The sequence below is a fragment of the Venturia canescens genome, chromosome 6 (genome assembly GCF_019457755.1).
Source record: "Venturia canescens isolate UGA chromosome 6, ASM1945775v1, whole genome shotgun sequence".
NCBI classification, from domain to species: domain Eukaryota; kingdom Metazoa; phylum Arthropoda; class Insecta; order Hymenoptera; family Ichneumonidae; genus Venturia; species Venturia canescens.
Window position 1 is genome coordinate 7,903,949 of NC_057426.1, and position 24,898 is coordinate 7,928,846.

Here is a 24,898-nt window from a genome sequence, read left to right on the forward strand (position 1 = left end):
GCAAAGATTCGTAAAAATACGAGTGCGCGACCTTTGGCCTGGAATCAATTTTGAATTTTCATTCGTCTCGCGTATAATGAGTGCTTTGCCAAGTTCAACTTTGGTTAATCAATCTTTTACCTTCGAGCAGTTTTTCTGGCTTGCACAGCTTACTTCATCCATCTTGCCCTCTCTCCCTTTGACTTTCCATCGTTGACGTGATGACGAGGTGGCAAAAAAACGTTCAAACCTTGCTAAATGGACATGCATGCGCTCGCACGAAGCGAGAAGCCAATGCGCAAGGAGGAAGGAAAAAACGTGCACGCCGGAAGAGAGAGATCGAGGAAGAAAAAAGATGGAAATGATGAAGAGGCAAGAGAGAAAGATTTTGAGAGAACGAGACCGGGAGCAGGAGGAAAGCTAACGCAAAACGTATGACGCTCGCTGCTAGTGTGGTAATTATCCTTCGCGAGACCGCGAAGTCGTTTCGAGGTAAAAAAAAAAAAAAAAAAAAAAAAACAGTAAGAGACAGAAATAAAGAGGCCTGGCTGAAAGAGAGAACTGCGAGCTGACCTGAGAAGGGTGGACTGTCCTCCGCGCTATGGAGACCGAGACCAGCCTTCCCAGGTGCTCAAGTGCACCTAATTACGAGCGAGAACACTAAACTGCAATTAACGAGCCACTCGTGGCAACCATCTCCGCCATCTTGACTCGATACTCGTTGAGGTCAAGCCTCGTTACACGATTTCTTCGTTTTCCTTTTTTCTTTTAACGTTTGCACTTTTCTACTTTCAAGTTATCAGTTCGTTCGAAGAACCATTCAACGTCCTTAAATTCATGTCCATCCATCGAGCTCTGATAATTTCCATTCTTTTTCTTTCCGTTCTCAAGCATAAGGACTCGATTATTTCATGATGATTTACCAGCTTTTCCACAATTTGAATTCGTCGCCAAAATTTAGCAGTGGCTCATCGATTTTCGAGATAAGTTTCAAGCCACATCATTTATATTCAACGAATATTTAGCATTAATTCGATTAGCTTGAGTAACCGTTATAAATCATGGAGAATTTATCACACCTGTGTGTTTCATTTGGATCGAAAGACATGAAATATGACGAAATAGGAACAGCGGAAAAAGGATACTTGGACATTTTATTTCTCGCACCCTATCCAATCAACATTAATAGATACAAATCAAATTCTATTTGCCGAGTTTATATTACACGCTGCCAATAACTTGTGCAGCTGGTAATAATAATTCATTTATATTCGCCTCACGCTTCGGTATTATCTCAGCAACCCTTCAATATTATTTAAGTCAGTACACCTATCAAAGAGTTTGAATATCATGTATACTGCGGTGTGCCGAGGAGAATGGTAAAGAATGCTAAACGAATGAGGTCGCGATTTTTCTATTTTTAACTATTTTTCAATTTTTTAAATTCAATGTCTCGAAAGACGTGTGTGCATATTCGCTGTACAGCTCGCGTCAATTTCCCACGCGACCAACATCAACAGAGCCAGCAATCGGAATCGCTTTTCGAAAGATACTATCGTGAACTACACACCTCATCGTCATCCCAGCAAAATGAATACATGCTGGGCATATACGTCGCTATGTGCACCGGCCACGGCGCTGCTCGCTCGCACACGGCAATGCAATACACAATAATGCAATATTGCGCAAGATGGCGCGCGAGACAGAGAGTAGGCGTGCAGAAGTGCATCGGGTGCAATGCAGCCGAGTCTCAGCCGCTTATCTTCCGATTTTTTGCCCCTCCATTTTTCTCATATAATCCACTCACGCATACACGTTACTTTGAGAAATGAATACGTGCTGCATTTGACACACACGAGAAATCAGTCGCTCCGGTGCGGTACTTTTGCTGTGGAATGATTGGCAATCTGAGAAACAAAAGATCAGTGAGTCACATCAGACGCGCGTCAATGCAGTCCATTTATTATTTAATCAACTGTCAAAAGCTGAGATCGATACTTTTTAATCGATTCGCAGAATACGCTTCGTGATCATCGATATGAATTTTCATCATTTATTATTTTCTTACTTTATTTAAATAAACCAAATGTACTTTGTTGGTGGGTACACTGGGTGAAATCGATTTCAAATTAAAATGAAAGAACAAGAACGTTGAAGAGGATGGACGATCAGTTTTGTTTGACTTCGTGCTCAATATTCTTGTACGAGGCTATTCGAGCATCCTCGATCCTCGAACAACAAATATTGTTCGTCAAATTCATTCGAGCAATTTCAAGAAAAAATGGAGCAAGTCAATAATCGATGAGAATGTTACCAAGTCCCTAAAACAAATGGGAGTTTAACATTTTATGGATGACGTTCCACTTCTGTTCTGAGATCCATTAATAACTTTTCAATATTATACCATCGCATGAATCGAGGACGTCAGTTCTGTCTATGCAATTATATCAGTAAAATGCTTGAATATCAGTAAAATAAGAGAACGATGATTGTGAATTTAGATAATTCTAATATTTGTTTTGTAAAGATACTTCTCAAGACTCATCATTGAGAGCGCGATAAAAATTTATTTTATCTTTCATAAAATTCAAGCGTATACGTTAATACAGATAATTCTCCGTCCAGTCAAGGCACACAGCAATCTATTTTATTGTTGAACTTTTGTATTGAGTATGCTCAGTTTATCCTATTTTCATGGTGTTTCGTTAGAATTTCATGTCCGAATAATCCAGATTCGCTTTGGTCTCATTTTGAAAGTTCATTAAATTCAACGGATTATTGTCAGTTTTCCATAAGCCAAAGATACAGCAGGCTTTTTTCTACATTGAGAGAGCAAATGAAAAAAGTTATTAGAGAAACTTCACGTGAATACACTTTAGAAAATGACTATTTCAAAGCGAAGCTTTTACTCTGATCAGTCATCACCGCGAGGTAATAACAATTAAAAAATTGGTAATTGCACTAGGAACACGACAAGTAGAAGAGTCGGAGTGAAGCATGGAACCTGCTCTCGAACTATTATAATTAAATTTTGCAATTTCAAAAACTTTAATTTGCAATGCGTTTGCTTCGAGCGAATTCCGAGCAACAAAAATTCAAGTAATTCCGTGACAACTCGAATGTGAAAAACTCACAAATTTTTGTATTTCGTCAAATTTCCATTGTAACGTTCTTCGACCACTGATTATAAATGTAAATAATATAAAACCTTTTCGATAGGTCAAAATGACTATGATTATGCAAACCGGCGATGATCAACGACTGCTGATGCAGACAACAAAGGTATCCAGTAATTGGCATGGCTGTCATTGATTATAAAAAATATAGCAACGTACAAACGAGAAGGTGAGCAGTGTTGGATTATGTGCGAAGAAATTTGAACAGTTCGAGCTCGCGCGATCGAAGTCGAAGAAACGAAGGGGAGAAGAAATGTTAGATCGTACGGGGTGTGTTATCTCACGGCGATTTCTCTCTTGATCAAACGAGCGATCGAAAAGTTGTAGAGCTCCGGCTTTCGCAAAAGGTCTCTTTCACGGTTCCGTAATTTCGTTCTAACGAATGTCCGTTCTATAACGAATAGATGGACCACGCCTCCGACTTGTCTCTATAATGCACCTGCGACGCACCTACATATATAAATATAATATTTCTATGCTATTCGTGCACCTTTCTTCCTTGAGTGTATGTACGAATGGAGTTCACGAAACGCTCGAGGCTCCGTTCTGCGATCTCTCTGGAGAATTCATGCTACAATCACATATATACTCGATTCGCCAACTCGGCGCGTGTGTTCGCGAGTGCGAATAATTTCTCATTGTCTTCGTACGATATTCCTTGAAATTCGGCCTCGTTAAAATGGCTCGAAAATTTATTTATTTAGAATCCCACAGTCCGAATCGATGTCGATATTGTTTGCGAACCTGGGGAAAGGTTGGTTGAGTTATTGCAAGTAAATCTGTTCGCTACGGAGCCGGCCACTTTGATGACCCTCAGCGTCTTGAGTATTGACAGTGCAGGAGAAAAACTCTCGATAATTTCCGCACCCTCCGCAAAGCCCATTGAAAAGAAAAGAAGGACAAAATACTTGCAGAAGCTTTAAAGCCACGTTCATTGCTAACGATCGATGAAGCGGTACAGAATCTTTCGAGCACGATTCACAAGCGCAAATATTTCGATACCTCAACGAGAGCTGGAAAACTATGCTCCACTCGATATCTGAGTAAAATCATTTTCACCCGGCGCTTCACAACCGAATTAATTCTCCTCTCGAGTACCGGGGGAATCACTTCAAAGTTTTGAAAGCATCGAGCGAACTGTTCAGGAGAAGAAAAAACGAAGAAACCAATTATGTCAAAGCCTCATCAGCCCCCTGTCAATAACAATAAAAACTCTCATCCATTAATTGTAACGGATTTTCGTTGTTCGCTCCAAAATATTGTTCTATCTTAACAATAGACGATTCATCTTTGCTATCATTCCTTAAATGCATACCAATTTATAGCCCTGACTGCTTGGAGTATCGCTCAAGTCATATTCTGGCTGAGTGCAACGCTAGTTCGTGAGAATACGTTCAACTATTCTGATTCGATAGAATCAAAGATTACGATTCTCATTTCTTTAGGCAATTCAACAGACTACGATGAGAACAGATCAAAGAAAGAACAATAATAATGAATTTTATGTTTGCTATCATCACAATACTTGTGATATTTTGGTTCCTTTCATACTGATGTACAATTCCCACAAAGTTCGCTTGCCGCTGGTTCAACACAATCGCGTTATTATCCAGCTACGAAGTACACGCACTTTTCTGATGTCGCAGACCAGAAAACTTTGCAACAGAAAGAATTGGTCGGGCTGGTTAAAGGAGGGGCGAGGCCGCACACGCACACGCCATATTCCATGTAAATGCCGTGTAATCGGGGACACGAACCAAGAGCGATAACTTCATTACCTCGTCGGAGCTAATTGCAGGGAAATTAGCGGGGCTAATTGCTCCCTGCACAATCTCTCTTTTCTCTCGTTTCGTCTTATTCTCTTTCTCCTTTGGCTTATCGGGGCCTCATTTTTCTCTCCATTTTTCTCTATCTCGAGCTCTTCCACTTTCTCTTGCATAGTATATTTGATCGAGATTCAATCGACGTGAGCTCCCTGAGAAATGCACGAGGGCCATCCACATTTATTTTTTTCAAATTGAAAGGTAAGAGTACCTAAAAATGGCATTTAACCCCCCAGAAATTATAGAAACCGAGATTCGAAAGATTCGATAGTATTTTTTCCGAGCGGCAGCAACTCTTTCTCTTAAAGGGGTCCTGCTAGGGAAAGTCAAAAAAACTGATTGTTTTCGGGAATGTTTTTAGGACAGACGTTAAGTATAGTTTCAAGGATGTTTAAAAAGTACAAAAACATTTTTTTAGTCTGATGTCGAAGTTCCTCAGCTACGTACAATGTGGAGATCGTAATTATTGTCTGCAACAAAAATCCCAAATTCTTTTTCCATTTTCATACATTTTCCTTCCATATGAACCCACAAAAATTCGAAAAAATTGCGAAATTCTGTATTTGCAGAACGTTGAAGTGATATTCTTTTTCTTTAGAAACGTTTTTTTTTTTTTCAAATTTGCTAAAAATATAGAATTCAGTCGAGAATTAATTCGGTCGATGAAACCGGATGAGTATGTGTTCAGTCAAGGTCATTTACGATTACATTAACTTCCTTTGGATTGATGCCATTTGTTCCATTAGCAACGAGATAAATTCATCGATCACGTGTACTGATTTGCAGTGAAGAGTGATCGAATTTTCATTGAGCACGCGGGTTCATCTCGATGATAGATTCGATTGGAAAACAAACAATATCAGAGTCGACATGATGCTTCTATAGAATTGCTTTTGAGAAGGATGAAATATCGAGTCATCTTTTTCTCGCACAGACGGGGATGCAGAATTGTGTTCGCGGAACGAATATCGTTGCAGAACTCTGCATAGCACTGTACAGTTATAACTATCAAGTGTATAAATGTTTCCCGCTGGGAGGATGATGTGGCTAAATTTTTCACAAAAAAATAATTTTTCATATTCAACGATAATAATCAAACCACTACGAAAAGACAATGAATAATCTTTGTCATATTTATTGAGACCACTGTCAAGTATACGAAGTCGTCATTAAGCCGATTGATTGCTCTCGCTCTCGAGCCAATATTTCTTCATTCGGATCTTCGATAATTAGAATCACCTACGATTTAGTTTTTTTTTAATTTCGATAATTATTATTGACTCGAGTATACGAGTGAATCCTCTTGGAACTAGCGGGAGTTTTACGGCTCCAGAACGCGATAGGATTTGCTCCAGGATCGACGAGCCAATTACGAAAGGCTCATACACACATACACTCATATTTTGTATAGCTCCATCGATGCATTTACCTTCGAATAATACAACACCAAAGCAAGGATCATTCGTTCGTCGAGCCATGCAGGTTCGCTTGGCCACCGTCAAAGCTGCTCTCGCGCGATCGAGTGCATCGACGAGAGTGCGCATCGAGCTCGCGCGAGTACCGACGCCAAGTCACGACCTACTAATGAATGATTATGCTACAATTTGCCCCGAGACGGCAGCTATCGCAATTTATTAAATTACAGTGATTCGTGCAACTGCTGGTCGCGCGGCGCATCGACGCGCCATCCGGTAGTCGTGACGTACCTACGAGAACGAACTCGTGTGTCCTTTCTCGCGCTTCGCGTCCCAAAATGGCGACGAAAAAAGTGTCACGAGAATTTACCGATCGTTATCTTTGCTTACCGCAGAAACGCTTCCGTCCACTAGTCGGAAAAACGAAGATTCGACATTTTCAAAGCGTACGCACAAACGATGACAAAAAAACTTTTCGGCTTCTCAATAACGCTTTTAAATAAAGAAAAAATCCAGCACGAGACCGCTGAATCTTCCTCTTCTTGAGAATAAATGTTCAATACATTTTTTTGGCAAATAAATGAAAAAAAGTAGCTCGTATAGCTCCTGCATTCCAATTTGATGGATTTTATTTGATCACAGGAAAACAATTTTGAAGAAAATACGAAGATTCGATACAAATCGGACGGTAAATGGCAACGAAATCTGTTCGCCATCAGGTTTATTTCAAATCTTATAAACCTGCATGAAGAAAAAAATATTTACTTTAGCGATGCATGAACTGCGTAAGAACCTAAGAAAAAACATGGCTGGAACGATTTGTTATTTGTTTCTGTTAAGCAATCAAAGTGCAATAAAACGATCGTCGTTACCTTATTGCGTGGGGGATTGAAACTTCTTTAGGTGAGTTTTTTTGTCGAGTGCGGGTAATTAAAAAAGTATCGGTAATTGGTAGATCGAAAAATCTTAAAATAATTTTCAATTTCAGATGCGCATAAAAGAAAGAAGGCGGCGTGTGGTTGGGTGCGTGAAACCATAAATCGGGATGCGGCCGCGGCAGTGTTCTTTAGCCGGAGTTGGTTGCAGTTGCAGCTTCTGCCTGGTAGATGAAAAATCAAATCGGGCGTGAAACGAACGAGTAGCTCGCGAACGCTGGGACTTTTATACGCGGCGGACGGTCACGCCGCTCGCTCGTTATATCCCTTACCGGTAGTGATGAAGCCGCTGCCGCACGGCTGCTGGGACTCTCGGATGGGCGAACAGGCACGTCTCGGCAGAGTAGCAGAGAACGCGAAAGCCCTTTGGAACTAATAATCGCGTGAAGAAACCACGAGAGAAAGAGAGAAATTCGGACTGTCGAGGAGAAGGGGACGGAAGAAGAAAGAGAGAAAAACGAGAAATGAAGACAATGAAATATTTTTAAAAACCCACCAGCGCAAGGGATCAAATAAATTGTGATAAAGAGATTACTAATTACGAACACCGAAAAAATGTTGAATTTTCCAATAGTGTAGTTGAATAAACGTTAACGATAAGCAGTCGATTTTTATGATGACTCGGTCACAGCAGTGTAATAACTTCGAGCACAACAAGGTCTTCGATCTTCTCTGGTTTTATCGAGAACGTAAAGAATTTTTTGGTTACGAATAGTGTCTAAATATTTTTGTTCGAGCTCCTGAGAATTCAGAAGAATGAACTAACCCCAATCGAGTCCAATAATACCCATAAAATGGAAACCAAACATTTTTTATAGATTCTTCATCTGAAGGAATATTTTATGTAGCTGCATGCAAAATCCAACAAAACTAAATTGAAATTTACTTGTCATATTGAATCTCGAATAGATGCGAGTTATTATACAAAATACGTTGAATTTAGTGACGTAACCCTTGCATGCCCATAGCAAATGTGCTATTTACATTTTGCAGTGTTTTTATCGACAACGCAGTTTTCGTGTTTAGGAAAATCGGTGATAACGGGTAATCGATCAGAGCACCTTGTAGCACTCAACATAACCATCTACGTGCCGCACCCGGTTCATCGACCCAATCAGCCGATACACTTTGAATTATTAAAGTAAATTTACAGATGCGTGATAAATTTCATTGAAAAACATTCGGTTATCCATCGACATTACTTCATAACTATATTTATCGTTGAGTTTGGAAAATCGAAAGTCGTCGTTTATTGAAGAAAAGTATCGTACCATCGATGTTATTTTGACCAAGTGAATCGTGACTATTTTATTTTTTATTTTTTTTTTTTATAATCAAAAATCTACTCGAGTCCTTGCTCACATTTGTTGTCGTTTCTAAGCGTCCGAAAATAATAGTGATCGTTGACATTTTCTAGAAAAAATCATACTTTCGTTGCTGTTTATCGAAACAGCGGAAAATTCGATAATTCATTTTGTATGGCTAACGATAATTCACTGACCAATAAAATTCATATTTGAATTAACAGATGAATTCCGAAGCAAGTCAATTAATCAAAAGATGAAACTGACTGCGTTTACTGATTAACAGGATGAATTTATCATTCGTAATATCGAAGAGTCAAAATTACTTTCAATGTCGATCCTATCTCTGAATAAAAACTTGGATTAATCCACGGATATACGTTATCATTTTTATTCTCGTTAGGTGTGAGTATTATGAGAAATCATATAAGTGAAATAATTCATCGTGACGATTTAGGCAGCTCACGCACCAGAAGAACTCACAATAAAGAAGAGTTCCAATAAGTAATGAGCAAAAACATGTAAGTTTGATTTATTGCCAGTTTTTTTTATTATCATTTATTATTCAATGATCAACGGTTGTTACGAATAGAAGAGGAAAAGAAATATTGTTATCGATACGTTGATAAATGTGTTTGATCAACCTAAAGTGTTGCGGATTCGCAACAGTATAAATTGTTTAGCGTCAGTTATGGTTAGCTCGTTTCCAAATATTTGGAGACACGGCTAACGCGAGCACAGAAAATGTTTTTTTAAATAGCTATTTTGTATTTGTGTGGAGTGCCAATGGCACTCGGTGAAAAGGTTCGTGAAAGTAGCAAGTCACCAAACAATATAAAGTGGAAAATAAGTGTTCGGTTTGAATAATCGTGATTTTGTTTTCTTCAGCTTCATGAAACGATGAAGCTGATGCCGGATGCACGATTCGTGCATTTGGCAACGATATTAGCCTTTGGCTTAATCCATCGATCGGTGTTTTAGCGACGAAAAACACACCTGTTTATAGAGCCTACACTCTCGGGAATGATCCTCGCGTTCATTACTCCCTCATACCCAATGTGAGTGTATTTGAAAAATCAGAAATTATTACGAGCGAATATTTAATAGTATTGAAAATTGTATCTAATGAGGCTGCAGCGTCTTGATTGTAATTGTAATTTTCAATAGTGACTGATCATTGATAAATCGACTTTTCGTTCTCCAGGCAATGAGACAACTCGGTAACAGATATGGGAGGATGCTGTCAAAAGAGCTTCTCTCGTGGTCAAGAGAGATACGAACGGACGATATTCGATGGTATTGAAGCATCGCGCCATAAAGTTTCTGAATTAATTTACTAATAAAAATTAAAACTTTATCGAGAGCTTTCCATAATATCAAAAAAATGATTGTTTATGAGATCGATCTACGTATTAAGAGATCGTTGTTGTTTTTAGGACGGCAGCTGAGTGAGGGAGAAAGAGAAAAATGAGATGAGTGGGAGGGGGGAGACAGAGAAGGGGTGGGGTTGCCACTTTACGGAAATTCGCGACGGAATCGCGATTGCGTGTTGTCCGCCGGCAAGGCGATGCGCAGTCATAAACAAGCTGCCCATTAATTTAGCACGAAGAATGGAAGTGGTCCAATGCCTATAGAGAAAAGCTCAGTCCTTAAGAGAGATGAAGAGAAAATACGACATAAGCACGCACGTACAGGGAGCGAGTGTGATGATTGTGCGCGCGCGCGAACAGGACCAAGAGAGCGATAAGGAGCAAACGCGAGGATAAAATAAGTTTTAGGGGCGTGAAATTGGCAGTAATTTTACAAGCCATAACGATCTACTAAATCCGTAAAATAATTAAGGGCGCAGATGTTTTCGTCGGGAGAGTACTTTTGCTGCTGCGATCAGTGCACTCATTTTTTTCTCTCTTTTTCCTTCGCTCCTGTTTCTTTCTGCCTACTTGTACCGATTGTCTCACAACTGAGGGATGTGCAACCGAGAAGTCATTCGCTCCTCCAGGTTTTCGGCTCTATCAGGCCGACCGTGGGCACACATTAATCGATCAAAATCGAAAGAGACGGGAATCGTTTATCCCCACCTTTCCGACGATAAAACTCGCGTCCCGGACGTACGACGATCTCGATGCTCTACTTTCCAAACTCCAAGGAAAGATGCACATTCACGTATAAAGTGCATGTGCGCACTGAATTATGTCCACGTACGCGTGTATCTCTATATATTTTCTATCGTGTTTTTGTGTCGCAATCTATAATCATGTTGACGCGCGATCCACACAGTGTGTAACGTCGTCTCGTCGAGTCATTATTGAACGCGCGGCGCAATCGATGCATTTGCAACTCGAGTATGTAATCAAGCCAAGGAGACACGTGTGACAATTTGAGCCTCCCGTTACACCGTGTGAGTCACATAACTGCGACTCACCGTCCACCACCATTTCACTAAGCGAACGCGCTCTGTATCAATCGATGATGCTTTTACCAGTCGTTAAAAAAAAAAAAAAATAACAACAAAAATTCACTTCCTCGCTCGCACCTTATAATTTACAAGAAATTATGTCCTCCGAACAAGAAAAAGTCCATCGATATTCTTCAAACGAGAACGATCCACTGGGATCTTGTATCACGCAAGTTTTTTTTCCAACTTTGGTATGCTTTAATGTTCTTTTTTCAATTTACCGTTCGATCAAATGTTTTACTCCAGTAGAAAGCTTCTGCCATCTTGACGAGACGGTTTTCTATGAAAATCGTAGAAATATGCCGATGAATTTTCGTGTGATTGGGTATTCGGCCGTCAAAATCAGATCACAAATCGTAGAATCATGATCCAACTACTGATTTGGATTGTTAAAATGATAAAAACACAGAAATTGAGTCAAATTCGGCTTCCGATTTTCCCCTTAACACTTATGAGGAGACTGCCACCTCAAGAAATTCCATTGACGTCAACGACGCGATGTTGAACGAGGCTGAGGCCCGCAGACACCACAGCGAGTCAGTCCCCGAAACGGGATCGTCGTAAAACTCTTTTTCATGCTCATTCAGACTGCGCGATCATTGCAAAATTCTTGGCTCGTTTCTTATCGACGTGTCAGGGATACTTAGAAGAACTAGTTTGAGTGCGAAACAGCCCTGAAGCAGAGTGAGAAGGTATCGCGAGAAGGACAAAGAGAAATACCAGTTTTACAGCTCGCAATGAGCCCACACACGCGAGGGTTGTAAAATCTGTGGTCGCGACGCTCGATGAGCATGACGTCGACGACGACAACGACGATGAAAACGGCTGTGCGAGAAAGGACAACAAAAACAAAATCCGCAAAAGCTTGTGAAGAGAGTGGAGCGAACTTTGTTTCAACGAAGGAAGATCCGCCCGGCAATCACCGCAAGATATTCTCTCCGTTCCTGCTGTGCTAGAACGCGCGTTGGGTAAAAAAGCGAAGCGCCGTAGCGCTAACGATCCGCGACCACCGAGCGATTCCTTCGTTGGCCCGAACATCTTCCTATACAGAGTGGCTCAAAGTTCATGCTCGGAGGCTCCACTCAGTCCACTCGCTCGTAGAACTCCGAGAACAGCCGAGTTTTTGTCCGGCTCATTCGATCGATGATTTATTAATTGAATCACAATTACCAATCTCATGGAATTTGCAGAGTAGCAATCAAGTCGGGCTCTGCTTGGACGTCACAGAGCTGCACGTACGTTCTTTGATTAATAACTTTTGCCAGTGGGCACAATGAAAAACCTACGATGACGTTCCTATTCGCGGAAAATCCGACGAATTTTTCACGTTTTTTATCCGACTCAGATTCAACCATTTGTGTATCTATAAATATGTATTTTCTACGATAAAGCAAAAAGCGGTGGGTCTTTGGGGCCAGAGCTTCGGAGATGCTGAATGGAGAGGATAATGCCCTTCTGCGTGCTGCCAATCGATATACACATGTTCGTACATCTATAAGAGCGACGCAAGTAGGCAGAACAGGGAGTATAAAAGATCGAAAGGACGAGCTGGGATGAACTAAGTTAATTACCGGTCTCGGCGAGAACTCGGCAAGTCCGAAAAAACTCGTGAAACCAATGAGAAATGATTTGACATGTATTGGGTGGTTAGAAGGAAAAGGCCCCCAAACTCGATTTCGTCAGACGGAAGTCGATAGAACTTGAGCCCTTTTTCGATCTCTAGCTTCGGCAAACGCCCATATTCACGTACGAATAAATGTAAATCAATTGGCGCTTCCGCGAAGGTCCACCATTTCGTATTATTTATACGTTTTTCAGTTATGAATTCGCCCGGTGGAATGAGCAAAAAGAGGAGGTGACTCGTCCCGCGGTATCCCATCACGATTTTTCAGTATAATAATGTCGCGCGTCCTTACGAAACGGGGAGCAGCTCTTCACGTTTTTCGATCGTTAAAAACCGTTCTCGTCGCGACCCTAAATTCTCGGGACGCGTTGCTGTCTTTCCCAACGTAAATAACAATCAGTCGCGGGCCGCAAGGACTCGCGTGTCCCCTCGTTAGCATAACGCATTAAGGCGACCATCTCTCCTCGACCGAATGGTCCGGACAAAATCGACGCATAAAAATCAAAGTGTCAGAGTCACGTACTTCGGGTATTATTGATGCTGGACAAGGCTTCTAGGAAGATCGAATCTTCTTGCCTACGTTCACCTGCGATATCGTTTTTATCCACGAATTCTGTCATTACGACATTTCAATCGTGTGCACTTGACGAAACAATGTCGAAGCTTTTCACGTTTTCAATCGGTTCACTCTCAATGGCACTCAATAATTAATGCCTCCAACATTACTATGACTTTAGAGCTAAGAATGAGAATTTCTTTGTTACTTTTTTAACGATTCAAGTTACTTTAGAACTGTAATAAAAAAATATTAGATTCTCTTCAGAATGGTGACTCAGAACACTAATAAGCTACTTATTATCTTAACTTTTCACAATCGTCGAACATTATTCCTGGTAACTATAAAAATAATTAAAAAATATTTCATTACTTTTTTTAATAAAAGAAATAAAGTAAAAAAATACATGGCGTTGCAGATTGGTAGTTCGATTGTAACTAAAGATGAAGTAACTCTGGTAAATTCTGCATGCAAATTGTTTGAAGGTATAAGCAAGGAAATAACTTATTGGAAGAGTTGTTACACGTCGCTCAGTGACTGAAGATGAAAGGGGTTCAGTGACAATTTGATAGATCGAGCCTTTTTATCCAAGAGAGACCGTTGTTCCTCGGAGTCGTTAAGAATATGCCGACACTCGATAGACAGGTTAAATCGACTTTTTTTCTGAGTAACATTACTTTTTATTCGTTCATCTCTTCCTTCAGGCCTCTCGCTGTACCATTAAGGCCTCCCTCGTTACCAAGATTGTATGCAAGTATAGAATTAGATATTTTATGATCGTCAACGACTAATAACGAGATTACTTGTCTCGTCCAGCTGTATACACGACAAAACTACACGAATATTGGCTGCTGTAACAAGAATATGTTTCTGGAGAAAAGATGAGCCGATACATCGAGCTCTAGCTTGTGTGCTGCGATTATATACAATATTAGTCCCAGCCTGCACGACGACTTTCCACTGTTGTCCCTGCTCTCTTGATCTCCCTTTTGATGGGAGCCAATCTACCATAATAAATGAAGTCGAAATGAAAAATATTGCGACTCATTCCCGTTGTCGAGTAATAAATCAAATAATTATAATTCTTTAAAATAAATAAAATAATATCGGTTCATACGAGATTTCGGCCTCCGCGCACTCCTGACTATGAAACCGAACTAAAATTTTTGACGTGAGGAAAAGTTTTCAGTCGATACGCGATTTGTCAATGTGGACTTCAAAACAGAAAATTTTTATTTTCTATTCCCAAGCCTGAATCTGAAATTTTTATTAAATTCTGAAAAATTCTTTTGAATTTATTGACGGTATGAAAACCATTGGAAGATATTGTTACAAAAAATTGGTATTTTACCCTTCAAATGAACTTGCTTCCAATAGTTGCCTCCAAAAATTCATCACTTTTGGATAGTAAAATCGTTTTCACTACCGTTCAAAGCTCCTCAAACTTTGACCCATCGATGCATGCAAATATTTGTAACAATAAAAATATTTATGTCGATAACAACCATAAAAAATTGGTCCCCATAATTCCTCGCCGTTTGTGACGCAATCCCAATATTTAATCTCCTTCTCCATCCTTATTTTGAGCCAATCGCATGCTAATATACGTTCAGTAGGACACAAGGTCGTATACAGTTACAATGTGGAATCTCGAACAATGTAAATTACGTTGAAGATTCGTCGCAAGAATCCGCGAGCAAATTAATGGTCCAGAGAATGTCCAGTGCAGCATCATTAGGCTTTCATGACTCGCAATCATCGTATGCTACTTGTGCATTTATCATCGAGCAATGCAGTTGCACACGCGCGCATTCAACCGGATGTTTTGAAGAAAACGGCTTTTTTGTAGCATAAGAGTTGCTCGACGTTATATACTGCGGTGAACATACTTTGTGTCGAACGTCCATATACTATTTAGAGAGACGCGACGCGGAAGGCTTTATGCTTCGAGTAATGAAAGCCTCGGGTCATTCGAAGATAGCAGTTTTCATGATAGTCAATTAGCATTTTAATCTCACCGGACGTGAACTAAGTTTTATGGAAGGAGAAGTACCAGCTCATTTTTCGTCATCGAATAACGTTTTTTCATTATCATCTACGACCTTCGGACTGTACAGATCGCGAGGCCTCTGGACAAAATGGAATTGTGAGACATTTTTTATCATTTTTATGATTTATTCAAAATGAAAAAATGATTCTGGTCAAAAAGTGACGGTCAAAGGAGATAGAAACCGTACGACTCTGTTGGTCGAACCTTCAATGTCTCGAATAGTACATAAGCGTAATCCAGCTCGTCCGACATACAAGTCAATAAAGTGTGCAATTTCGAAGAGCGTGTTAATTCCATTTGAGAAACGAAGAAAACAAATTTTTAGAGCCCATAGCCGTATTTGATACAGCACAAAAGTGATGAACGCGAAAAGAAACCGTGAAATCAGTCATGAGTCGGTTAATTCCTAGCGTCTAGAAACGCCACGGTCAATTAGACCGTTCAAATGACGAGCACACATGCCAGCCACGAGTGAGGGTGAGTGACCAGCAAACGTTTGCAATCGGATCATAATTATTTCAATTTATTAACGAAGAACAGTGAGAATGGAAGTAAACTCAATTCGATCATAATTACTTCGTTAAATTTCAGTCGACCTTATCCGCTGCCCATAAAATTGGACGTTTCGATTCTCCAATGCAAATACATTCGATCCAATTTTCTCCGCCGTCGAAAGTTATTTTCTCTTCGTGCGTGTTTAATGCCACGTTTCGGCGAGAAAATATCGAGAATTTGCACCTTTGATTCCACGAAACACAACGCCATCGCGACAAAATTGTAAATTGAATATCGATCCGGTGAGGCCCATTAGAGTCGGAAAAGGTGTCGTGCAACAAACACCTTCCTTTCTACGAGACCCTGACCCGAGCAACCCCGAGACGATCGAATTTCGAACTAATTCTATTACGATCCTCCCAGGATATTTCACCGACCTCGAGATTCATTTTTGTAAGAAGAAAATTTTCTTCCAAAATCCCGAAAGTAGAATTTTTCAATAAGTTTTGTTACGTCTGCGAAAATTCAATGGTCGTCGGTGACGATTTTCTTCAGTCTGCGTTAAATTTAAGGGCATGAAATCATGCAGAATTTAAAAAACTCAAAACATCGAAGATAAAACAGCTAGAACAGTGAAAGGACACTTCCGACAGTCCTTTTTAAAGCATACCTCGCTCTTTGACCCTTTTTACAGTCACCTCTGCCACTAAAACGTCCCCTAAATCTCGACTCCATTAAAAATTATCTCCTTCCTTCAGACATATATTACACGAGTCTTATCTACGTAGAATGCGAATTCATAAATATCTGTATATACACGTACGCGTGTAGAGTTTACTGCTGGCTTGGAGTCTTTCGGCTTTCGTGACTCGAATTTCTGGTGTCACCTGGGAACACGCTACGTCGATAAAACAATATACTACGATAGGACCTTTATGTCCTCAGAGCTCGTGGTATTGAGAGCATAAAGTTAGAGCAAAAGGAAATTATTTCACGCGAAAATATGATGCTATTCCTGTGAGATTGTTGTATCGAAAGGAAAACAAAATTGTCAGTCCCTCACAACCCCTAATTGACATGACCGGTTGGCACTTTCTCACGACGTTAAAGATGGGCTACAAAAAACGATAGCAATGATAATAAAAAATGATTATTCAAGCGTTACTCACAGTGCAGATCGTTGGCGTTTGTCCATGAACTTTGCTAATGTCTGTCGAGGCATCATTCGCTTCTTTCCCCGAATCACTACGACTCTTTGGAGAAGTATTCGCAAATGCGTTTGGATTCGTTGGCAGAGTATTCACTGGATTAGTCAACGGGATATCTGGACGCATTAGCCAGGAGGGAATCTGGAAAATACAAATACAAATTCCATTAACATTTTTGACGATACGAAAAATGAGCAAAAATTGCTAAATCGTTGCTTCGTTCTCTCATAGAAATGGGACGTAGTAGCTTTAGTACTACATTCGAACACCACGACAGCGTCCATTGTGCATCCTTCCATCAGCATCCTTAAGTTCTTCAAAAGCAGTCTGATTCGGATACTAAACGCGTCAATTTAAGGTCCTAACGTTTTTTTCTAGAAATGATTTTTCAGGATCCAATCATAAAGGAGGCTGCTCTAAAAAAAATGCGCTGGAACGAGTGAGAGAAGATTCGTGCAGGATAAATTTTGGACCAATGATAATAACGACGAGTGAGGGATGCATGGAAGGGCAGTACTGCGTTGATGGACTGCGAAAGCTTTGCAATGCGCGTACACAACAACGGAATAGGGCAAAGCATTAGTGTCACTTTCGATTCTGAATGTGAGAATCGTCAAGATGGATGGTCCAGAGAACTTGAACCCTGAAGAGGTAGATCGAGCCACGAGGAAGTGAAAAATACCTTCGTATCGAGGCCCTTGTGTGAATATATACGAACAGATTTTTCTGTGCGTATTTACTTGACGTCCTGCGTGTGGTCCACGCAACTTGACGGCGTGTTGTTGTCTAACAGGCCTGCTGCAGTCTCCCTTCAGTTCAAGAGGTGCCAAGAGAAAGAAAGGGCTGAGACATGAGAAATAAAAAAGGCAAAAAGTTCAATCGTGAAGAGAACAAAAAGGGGAGAATATAAAGGGCCTTTGATGCGTAACGATTCACGATTATGTTTTCTCGTTGTACAGTTTATAAGCAGCCAAGGACTTGTGTCGCTTGGCGATACACGCATGCATGCAGGCACCTTAATAAGCAACGATCTCATTAATCAGACGTGAATCGAGAAATCATACCGGTAGGAATTGCAATGAGCAGACGAGGGATTGAATTGATGATAACATTCGCTGTGGATTATTCTCGCTCGCGATTCGAACGTTCAAACTTTTTCAAAAGGTTTGCTAAGGAAAAGTGAATCGAAGAGAATGATCGAGCATAAAAATTTGGCAATCTTGCTCCCAAAGAGTGATTAAAAATGAATTGCATCGTTGTATTGATAAATCAGAATAAATAATGGGAAAAAATGAGAGATCACTCGTTATCCGCGACGCAGCATCAATTAATAAAATAAACGAGAAAGAGTTGAGGAGCTCACGCGACATATTTTACTATCAAGATAACGTTTATAACACCAAACAGTGTTTCATCGTGGAACAAGTGATGGTAACGCCTTCCTTTTAATATCGTACACTAATTTTGCGTGAAATAGTGTTTTTTCATCTTATCATTCGTGTCGATCAACTCAAAGCTTGGGCGTCAACTATGCATGCGTATGTGTCGGTGAGATTACACACCAATGAGTGTGCATAACACGCGATAAGGGAACATTTTACAACGCGACGTCGTCCACTTTTCCTCGTCGCGGTTTCGTGCTCCCTGACGACGTGCGCGTGCGACACGTCATCGTAATATCCACCGGAGGAGCATGGCAAATCTGCCTGTATTATTTGTGTCGACGTGTGTGTGGGAACCTCCGCGTGTAAGTGTCTCTCTGTGCTTGTATTACGCGTCGCGCTTCGTGCCGGGGCTAATTGCTTGCGACAAAATGCCGGTCACTCGTCTCTGGCTTTTTCTTTTTTGACCTTAGAGATTAAAATTACCCCCGAGAAATTGACGATAAACGACGACAATCAACGCAACTGTAAGTGAATGTTAAAAAATTAATCTAATCATAATTAAATGTGGAATTCGAAACGAAGAAACAATTGAAACGAGAAAGCAAAACTCGTTTCAAGCATGGAGTTTGAGATTTTTAATAGGCAATTATCTTTTTGTGATTTATCAAGAATGACAATGAATTAGTTGAATTTTTGACAGAAACAAAACGTCTGACGTGAAGACATGCGGAAAATGGTGAATTTGACGTCAGTACTCAGAAAAGATTTTTACACCGCCCAGGCAAAATGTGCAGCGTATCAGGATACAAGATTCTGCGATTTTTATTCATACCATTTTTCAATCGATTATTTGAATTCGTTATGACGCTGCTAGAGTTTGCAACGTTCGTTTTCTGCCGAATTTGCAGTTCGTAGTTTTTCAACCTGCACTGATACTTCGTGAAATAAAAAATTGGTCACAAATGTTTTTTCGTACATTTCGTTGGACGACGCTGAAGTTCGTACAGCGTCGTATAATTCCTTCACGTGACATTTTTACATCGATATCGTTTTCCGACATTGTGCAAATTCGAAAGTAGCAATAGAAGGCGACAGGGGGCAGTTCAATATATAATCGATGCCACGAATGAAATGTAACATTCTGTAAACACCAATGTTTTCTGTTCCCACATGTGAAGTCGTTTGTAAACGGAAGGGCGTGAGATGTTGGCACTTGTTTCCTTTGTGACATATATTTTCATTGAAGTACAGCTTTGCAGCATAGTGACCGCAATGTATGAATGTAAATATGAGGAGCATTTTCAACCATCTCTAGATCATACCCGGACAGTATTCTTTTTCAGTGCGGGAAGCATGAAAAATAAAGTTTCTTCTCGACCACACTCGCACGCCAACTTATTCCGTAATTTTGGCACCGTGAATGCATTCGCGTGACTTCTCGTACTCACATTTCAATAAAACTTCGATAATATACTCTCACTCATGGATGATCAAATAACGAAAAGTGTTTCGAATCGACCGAATGAAGATTCCAAGTGTATGCGATACTCAGCCCGAATAATATCGATGTGTACGTGAATTCTTTCTTGCACATAATTCTGGGCTTCGATAGCAGTAGCACGAATGCGAGTACTCGCAATGTATGAGCCACAGAAGAGATCGTTGGAGTGTTATTTGTGTCATGATGTAACGACATCGTTGCGGTCCTTCAGATGATCCTTTTTCTGCCAGATGCATCGAAATTAAATGATGGGAAGTCTAAAATGCGCAGTCTAAAATACTTTGTCAAATTCTTATAACAGAAGCAAAATTCTCGTCCTTAGTTCGAAAGTTGTTAATTTAAATGATTTTTTATGACAGAAGAAATCTTTTATCAAATTATTTCCGGCCTGTCAGAATACCTCGGCACAACAGGAATAACTAAACTTTGTTTCCGATGCTGTCGTTCGAGATCTACAAGGGACCAATGTATAGAAATAATTTTAATTACCAAATGCAGAATACAACAATCCCTAACCGTTTTCGGGGATGATTTCATTGATCGGGTGAGGCTGCATAAAGCTTTTCACTGTTCGTCCATTGATATACGACGCTAAAGTTCGCAACGTTGGGCTCCAACGAAATTAACGAAAATAACGTTTGTAATTAGCCAATTTTTTATTTCATAAAAACTTCATGAATGAGTTTTTTCAGATAATTCTGTTGGTCTCGAATGTTGCAAACTTTAGCCCCATATTGATGTATATAATTCTTGATATTCTCAGTAGAAAAGCACGAGCAGAACAGGAAAAAGGGAATCCGAAGAAGTGCGGTGGATAAAATCCACGCCCGTGATTAGAACGTTGTGGCTAACGACCGCCACTGCTCATTACGAGCGCTTTCAAACGAGTATTTGAACCAGTCATCATACAGTGTACTAGACGTTGTAGACACTATAAATTGTTCAAGTACGTATGTGTGCATGATAATAAACTGAAAAGTAATCGACCTCCGAGAGGCTTTGAAGGTGCATCCCAGCAACATTCTGTGCGTAGTAAAAATGGAACGGTGTGTGTGAAAATATCTGATATCTTTGGTGCATGCGGGATTCCGCAGTTGCGCGGGGCGTAGTATGACGTCACGGTTAATTGCCGGGAACATCGTAAACGGAATATGAAGCACTGCAGTGTGCCGCAACTTCTCAAGAGGTTTCTCACTAACTATTTTTTTTAGTTTTCTTCCTCACTGGATGCCGCGACGCGAAGTCGCGCGTGAGTTCGTCCCCTCGGTGCATGTGATTTCTTCCTTCAACTCTTCTTCTGCCCTTGATGACGAAGGGATTGAAGTAATCGAGTGGGAACCCAAGACTAGTCGCACGTTGATTAATAAATTAATGTAACAAAATTTCGAAGCCACGATCGAAGCTTCGTGCAATACGCGGTTATCAATAAACAATGGAGTATGAATAACCTGTCGGAGCAGGAGAGTAGAAATTGTGATTGAACAGTCACCAGATGTACTCAACACGCTTTCATAATACGCATGTATATCAACAAATATGAAGTGGCCGTTCGACTCCATTTTACATTCATATGACGATGTTGACTTCATCGAATTCAAAGTCGATTAAAGTTTCGCGTGTGGTTAGTTCGGCCACATTTTCCTCCGGGAGGCGTTTGCCCGGTGGCTTGGCGAGCAAGTATTACTCGCGCGCACTCACTATGATCTGCCGTTCGTACAATTCGGCACATGTGCTCGTGCTTTTAACGCGGTTTACTGTTTCAACGAATCGATCGCTTTCGGTCGCGCGGCGTTACCTCCAACCAAACGCCGGCACATTCGGAGTGAAAACGGGCTGACGTATATCTGTGTAGAGTCTATGATTCCCTCGCTTTTCAGCCTCGCAATGGAGCCAGTCCGGAAAAATGTCAGTGCCGGAAAGGGACCGGAGGCTTGTTCGACGAGTCAAATTAATAGCGTACACAAATTATTCTCAAACAATGCTATCTGGAATCTCGTTGCCATTCGCCCCAGAGCTCGCAGAAAGCAAACGAAAAGGAAAGGGAAGCAGGGAGGATCGATCGCAGGGGGGGTCATCCAAGCCTCGAGGGTCTCTCTCTCTCTCTTTCCCTCTCTGGAATCGCACGCGCTGGACCACACGCATCATATCGCGGGGCAAGCGTGCTCGGAGAGCAACGTCACCGAGAACACTGTTTCAACTTTTTTTCTTCAAATATTTACAAGCACACGAATCGTTCTTTCCAATCCTCTTGTCATTTGAAAGCAGATTTAGGCATAATAGTTTTCCGCATCCACTCAACTCCCAATAATTTGAGTCTTTCTCGACATTTTGGGGGACTCGGTTAACGGACCAATATGTTTGGTAAACCAATTTTTCTCGACAACTAGAATTTCACGATTCCCCATGAGCGAACTCTTATTTTTGATCCTTTGCAAACGAGCATTGATAATTACCTGAATAGATTTTCACAAAAGGGTAATAACAATTTTTCCCAAAATATGCTTTCTTCACTGAGAAAAAAAATTATTAATTCAATAACAATTGATCTTATCGAAAGAGTTTACTTCATTTAACTGCAATATTTTCAGAGAGAATGAATCTACAGTTTAATCTAAGACTCTTTCCTTCGTTTAATCATATTTAACCTTACGATGATCATACATTTCATTAGCACCACGTAATGGCAAATTGCCTTGTTCCAATGACTTTTTTCCTTGTGTTCACCATACATTCATCAGCGCATGAACTGTCGTATGTAAAGCCTATTGTACAGAATATTACAATCGCCGATGGTTTCCACGCTAACTATCGTATTACAGGCATTGTATCAAAGTTTTGTGGCCACTGTTAGTATAAACCAAACGGGGATAGCATAACTTAACCCGGCTTCATGCGGTGATGGGTATGCGGAGGACGTGCGTTCGCAATGTGCTCTGACGAGACAGAAGAGAAGAGAGAGAGAGAGAGAGAGAGTCATCGGACACCCACGCTCGGGTGTTACCGGGTATCGAGCGTCATGCCGCCATTATGAAGTCTCCACAGTCAGTTGACTAGATAGCTATTCGCATGTATAGATATATCTCATATGTAAACTCAAATGTAGAGGGTTTTCGTCTCTCACGAGCAATGTAACGAGCTGTCGTCAGCGATATCTCGAGTTGCTGCTTCGGACCTCTGAGCCCTTTATGTACATGCTTGTACGTACGTTCGCATACGATATACATGTATATGATAGGCAAGCGCGAAGGGAACTGCTGGGACAGGAGAGAACTCGTGCGCCATTGCATTAGCATCGTCGAACGGATTCCGAGACGATATGGTCTCGCCCACCGTAAGCTCAGATGCGTTCAGAGAGCGAGAGAGAGAAAGGGCTTAGGTAAACAGACCTCAAATTAATTTACATGCGTACACATCACCGCACCCACACACGAAGATATTCTTCAATAATGAATTGAATCGTCAGAGAGAACATCGCGTGGATTGCTTCGAGTCGACGTTCGACGAAGATGCATTGTGGAAAAAAGTAATTGGCCACGATGCATGGGAACCTGCGATAAAATGCCCTCGAGATGCAGAGCATTGAGATTGTGCTTGATGAAATTAAGAAATATTTGTTTAATCGTGTCAGGCGAATGGAGCCTCACGAATGAATCTCAATATTTCACGAAGTAGCAGCAGTGACGACATGCACAGTGATTACCAAAATGGTAATCGATATTTCAAAAATAGAAAAAGATGGAATAGGAAACAACGAATCTCAAGGTTCCTATATCCCTGTAATTTGTAATTGAGATAATTCGAAACTCAATTAAAAAGCCAAACGCGTCCTAATTAACTCCTCGATTACACGCGCCCGTTGAGTTTTCACGAAAGTGAGGTAGCGCGGAGTCGGCTTCACCGTGATTTCCTGGCAAACAAAGAGAGAGACGCGAGGGTGAGTGAGTTAAGGACAGGAAGAGGGATGTCATGGCGATAGGGGATGGACGCGCCGGGGACGAATCTCCGCAAGGCTTCCCTTTATCATTTGGTGGTTGTTGCTGAATAACCCTCAGTTGGTTTGAGCAAGAAGGAAGAAGAGCAGGGGGGATTTGTGAGGCCCCCACGGACTCGGGATATCCTCCAGCTATCTTTCTTCGGTACACATTATAATTGTGCATATTAAAATGGCGCTTCTGCCACGCGAAAGGGTAAACAGAGAGGGCACAAGGATCCATTGATTCTGATGAAAACGAGAGACTAAGAAGAAGCAAAGCAACCAAACTCATCGCCACCCCCAGAGCTAAATCGTTATATTTATATACGAATAACACGCGATGAAAGAGAGATTCGAGAATCAGCGTCGTCAGAGACCGAGAACCAGCCATCTTTAATCAATAATGGAGCATCACAGGGACCATGACAACAGAGAGATACCCTTTCCCGGAGTTTCCGTCTCACGGACACCCCCGGGCAAGGGTTGCTGGGACGCCTTCCTTGTGCCCGGTTTCATGCTCCCGTTTCTCCTCCTTCATTTTCTCCGCTTCAATGTGTGCATGAAATACTCCAAGCCCCCGACAAACGACCTCTCTCCTCCTTACACATACAGATATAGGCTTTCTCCTATTTTCGTCTGTCTATCGCTCCATCTTCCTCCTAATGTTCTTTCTCTCTCGCTGCACTCGTGCCTCCCATCGCGCTCTTTTCGCTCCCTTCGCCCCAGATTGTCCCTCAAACTCTTTGCAAACCCTGTGTTATAAGTTTGTACGTGAGTGTGTACGTTAGAAAGGATACTCCGCTGTGCAACGAGCCACCAACCCTGTCTCCGGTTACATCCGTAACGACCCGGCAACGGATCCCTCAAAACCCCCACCGAACCTCTATCATATTTCTCACGGTACGTGTATTTGATGGAGCGCTCGAGCGAGATGTGAAAAATACAACCGAAACTGCTGGTCCCTTGCTAAAATGGCTTCTACTCGACGAGTAACCATTTTGTCTCTATTCTGTAACAGG

The 24,898-nt window shown here is 41.1% G+C and overlaps 1 protein-coding gene across 1 annotated transcript in view; it reads right to left on the bottom strand.

Moving 5' to 3' along the window:
• The window catches only part of LOC122412126 (uncharacterized), a 234,239-nt gene that overhangs the window by 194,855 nt on the left and 14,486 nt on the right, over positions 1 to 24,898 (bottom strand). Inside the window, exon 2 of the mRNA XM_043421449.1 lies at positions 16,982 to 17,161. Coding sequence (XP_043277384.1) covers positions 16,982 to 17,161 — 180 coding nt within the window. The remainder of the gene's footprint in view (positions 1 to 16,981; positions 17,162 to 24,898) is intronic.